At 63.0% G+C, this 4,298-nt stretch overlaps 1 protein-coding gene across 1 annotated transcript; it reads left to right on the forward strand.

Annotated features, from left to right (window-relative positions):
* Positions 1–2,259: 2,259 nt before the first annotated feature.
* Positions 2,260–3,840, forward strand: IER5L (immediate early response 5 like). Its single transcript, XM_060153290.1, has one exon. It carries the CDS (start codon positions 2,451–2,453, stop codon positions 3,660–3,662), a length of 1,212 nt encoding a protein of 403 aa, XP_060009273.1. The 5' UTR covers positions 2,260–2,450; the 3' UTR covers positions 3,663–3,840.
* The last annotated feature ends 458 nt before the right edge of the window (positions 3,841–4,298 follow it).

A 4,298-nucleotide genomic window follows, 5' to 3' on the forward strand; every position in this document is an offset into this window, starting at 1 on the left:
AGAATCCACCTGCCAATACAGGGGACACAGTTTCAATCCCTGGTCCGGGAAGATCTCACATGCCGCGGAGCAAATAAGCCCGTGCGCCACAACTACTGAACCTGCACTCTAGAGCCCGTGTGCCACAACTACTGAAGCCCACGTGCCTAGAGCCCGTGCTCCGCAACAAGAGAAGCCACCGCAATGAGAAGCCCACGCATCGCAACGAAGACCCAACGCGGCCAAAAATAAATAAAATAAATAAATTTACTTTAAGAAAAACAAATAAATAAACGAACGAAGGCTTTGTGTGTCAAGACAGGCCCTGGGGAAGTAAGGAGCAGTATATTTTTATTCTTACCCGTACTGTCACATAAACAAGTTCCACTCCTGTGTATTCCTATCACCAGATCACCAATAGTATAGAAGATGCCCTTTCTCACAGTTCCCCTAAAATGTCAATCCTGGCTTCTCTGGGTGGGGGCAGAAGAGGTGCTTCTGATCACAGGGGCTCAGACCAGTTTGAGATTGTTCACAGATGGCATGGAAAGGCCAGAGCACTGGATCTGGAGCTGTGGGACCTCAGGCAAGTCCCTTCCACTGTCAGTGTCCCAAGTTTCATCTGAAAAGTGGGGTACGTGCTCCCTAAATTTGTTTTTACCCTTGATGCCTGGCACTGAGTAGATGCTGAAAAATTGTTTGAGGAAACAAACCTGGAGAATTCTTAAGTCTGAGGGGAGACCCAGGAAGTACAGAATGGGCTGGCTGGGTCTCTTTCCTCCTGCCAAGGGATGAAGCAGGTGCTGAGGACAACAGGCCCAACGAAAGAGGAAACTCAGAAGAAATCCCAAGGAGAGGGGGAAAGAGCAGGAAGTTTGCTCCTGGGACCTCGTCCCACCCCAGCCCCGCCCCCAACCGCCCCCAAGGCCCACCTAGCCCCGCCCCCAACCGCCCCCCAGGCCCACCTAGCCCTCATACTCTCTGTGAAGCCTCTTCCTCCTTCAGGGGCAAACCCTCAGGCAAACCACTTCAAAGACACCCTCCCACCCAGGCGCCTTGGACCCCAACCCCGCTCTGAGCAGCAGTCACCCCCTTTCAGGCTTCCCAGTCCAGGAGGAGAGCGCCCTGGAGATCGTCCCCACCATATCAGGCCCCAGCTGGGAGGAGGTGGCCCGTAAATGGTTCAGGACAAGAAGGAAAACAAAAGTGTCAACAAAAGTTAAGAGGGCGAGTGCCTCTGCCCTTGGTATTCGCCTCCGTCTGGAGCTCACAGTCCTGGTACCAATCCGAGTCCTGCCCCCTAGGAGCTGTGGGATTCCCACGAGTCACCCCACTCCTCAGAGGCTCAGGTCCCCGCTCTGCCTGCAGTCACAGGGAGGGAGTCGGGGCGCTTCTGGCAGGGCCGGCCCCATCCTAGGCACTTAATAGCAGTCCCTAGTGTCATTATTATTAGTTAGGAAGGCAAGGAAAGGTTACAGAACCGGTGATTAGGACACTGGATGTCAGCTCTCGGAACGCCTTGAGACCTCAGCGGTTTGCGAGGGGCACGCCTCCAAGCCTCCTCTATCAGAGGAGACCAAAATTCACCATGTTTTGGTTTCTCCCGTCAGACAAATGGGGAGGCCGGCCCTTCCCCGAGTGTTCTCTGAATCTCCTCAGCCCAGAAGTCAAGGAGTCAGGCCCAACATACTCGGCGGCTGAGGGTACCTCGAAATCTCTTTCTCCTGAGGAGTCCCCAGAGGTCAAGCCGGCGGCCCCACTAGTCTCTTGCAAAAACCTTGCGTCCCGCGGGTCACCCGGGGGCGGTAGGTATGAAAGGAGGTGCCGCGTGGCCGGGAGTGGGAGCCGCGCTCACCTGCCGCAGGTGAGGCCCAGCCGTGCGGAAGGGGGAGGAGCCGTAGCAGCAGCACGCAGGTGAGCCGACCCCCGGCTCCCAGGAACTAGGCCGAGGGCGGCCGCGGGCTCCAACGTGGCGGCTGCGAGGCGACCCATGTCGCAGACAGCGGCCTCGGTGGCTCCGAGTCCCGCGCGGCGCCGCGGCCACAGGAGAATATTCGAGGCAGCGGCGGCGTTGGAGGCCCGGGGTCCGTTCGGTATTTGAATAGCACAAAGGAACCGCCTTGGTCTGATTGGCCAGTCTAGTGGCCCCGGGGCGGGTAGCGTCTGTCACTCGGGAGGTTTGGAGCACTCTTATTGGCTCATCCGGTGTGGGGCGGGGCCCGGACGCCCGGCTAAATAGCTGGGGCCGGGGCCGGCCGAGGCTCATTGCTTTGGCGCCGTCTGGGGAGCACGAGCCCGCGGGTGGCGCGCAGCGCATGGTGGCGGCTCCTCTCGGAGCGCAGCCGACCCGCTGACCCGGACCCGTTTCCCCTGACCAGCACGTCCCGGAGGCCGGCTGGAGGCCGAAACAGCAGCAGCATTAGCAGCAGCAGCGGTCGCGGCTGCTCCGCCGCAGCCGTCTCCGCGGGAGCATGGAGTGCGCCCTGGACGCCCAGAGCCTGATCAGCATCTCCCTGCGCAAGATCCACAGCTCCCGGACCCAGCGCGGCGGCATCAAGCTGCACAAGAACCTCCTGGTGTCCTACGTGCTCCGCAACGCGCGCCAGCTCTACCTGAGCGAGCGCTACGCCGAGCTCTACCGGCGCCAGCAGCAGCAGCAACAGCAGCAGCCGCCCCACCACCAGCACCAGCACCTCGCGTACGCGGCGCCGGGCATGCCGGCCAGCGCGGCCGACTTCGGCCCGCTCCAACTTGGCGGCGGCGGGGACGCGGAGGCGCGCGAACCTGTCGCCCGGCACCAGCTGCACCAGCTCCACCAGCTCCACCAGCTGCACCTCCAGCAGCAGCTGCACCAGCACCAGCACCCTGCGCCCAGGGGCTGCGCGGCGGCGGCGGCCGGGGCGCCCGCGGGCGGCGCGGGGGCGCTCTCGGAGCTGCCCGGGTGCGCCGCGCTCCAGCCGCCGCACGGCGCGCCCCACCGCGGGCAGCCCTTGGAGCCGCTGCAGCCGGGTCCTGCGCCGCTGCCGCCGCCCGCGCCCGCCGCGCTCTGCCCGCGGGACCCTCGCGCCTCGGCCGCCTGTTCCGCGCCCTCCGCGCCCCCAGGGGCCGCCCCTCAGGCGGCTACCGCCGCCTCCCCGCCCGCCTCCCCGGCCCCCGCCTCCTCCCCCGGCTTCTACCGGGGCGCGTACCCGGCCCCTTCGGACTTCGGCGTGCACTGCAGCAGCCAGACCACCGTGCTGGACCTGGACACTCACGTGGTGACCACGGTGGAGAACGGCTACTTGCACCAGGACTGCTGCGCCTCCGCCCACTGCCCCTGCTGTGGCCAGGGCGCCCCGGGACCCGGCCTGGCGTCCGCCGCCGGCTGCAAGCGCAAGTATTACCCAGGCCAGGAGGAGGAGGACAACGACGACGAGGACGCGGGCGACCTGGGGGCCGAGCCCCCCGGGGGCGTCCCGTTCGCCCCCTGCAAGCGCGCCCGCTTCGAGGACTTCTGCCCGGACTCGTCCCCGGACGCGTCCAACATCTCAAACTTGATCTCCATCTTTGGCTCGGGCTTCTCCGGGCTAGTGAGCCGACAGCCGGACTCCTCTGAGCAGCCGCCGCCGCTCAACGGGCAGCTGTGCGCCAAGCAGGCGCTCGCCAGCCTCGGCGCCTGGACTCGAGCCATTGTCGCCTTCTAGGGACCCCTGAGGGCACGGGGACCCGGGGCCCCGCGGGGCTGGGGCCAGACAAAGACTCGGCCAAGGGGCGAGAGGAGGGAACGAACGGGCACCCGGCCACTCGGGGCTGAGCTGGGGGCGAGCAGAGGGAGATGGCTGATGTTTTATAAATTGTAAAATAAAAGAAAAAGAAATCTAAGATCTTGGACTTTATTTTTGCAGAGAGAAAAAGCGCCTATTTAAGTATGCTTTGTGTTTCTCCTACTCTTTTTTTTTCTTTTTATTGTAGTGATTGCAGTGGTGTTTAGAGAGGAGCCAGCCACGTGAGGAAGGGCTGCTGCCCGGCGGAGGTGCCGGGCAGCCGGGGGCGAGGCAGGGCGCCCGGACCGCCGGGGCGCGCTGGGGGCGCAGCGCAGGAGGGCGCGGGGCCCGGGGCTCCGATTCCAATCAGTTGTCAGACCTAGGAAGCCCGGCGCTCCGTTCTCCCGAGTTCCTCCGTGGGGTGAGGAATGGGTCTTGTGAAATCCTGAGCAAAAACAAAGGCAAACTCTATCTCCGAAAGGGACGTTTGGGTCACATTTCCTCTCTGGGGGCGGCCTCCAAAGTTCTCAAAATGAGAAGGCAGAAATGAAAACACTTCAACTTTTTTTTTCTTTT

This window comes from Lagenorhynchus albirostris, chromosome 7 (assembly GCF_949774975.1).
Source record: "Lagenorhynchus albirostris chromosome 7, mLagAlb1.1, whole genome shotgun sequence".
In the NCBI taxonomy this organism is placed as follows: domain Eukaryota; kingdom Metazoa; phylum Chordata; class Mammalia; order Artiodactyla; family Delphinidae; genus Lagenorhynchus; species Lagenorhynchus albirostris.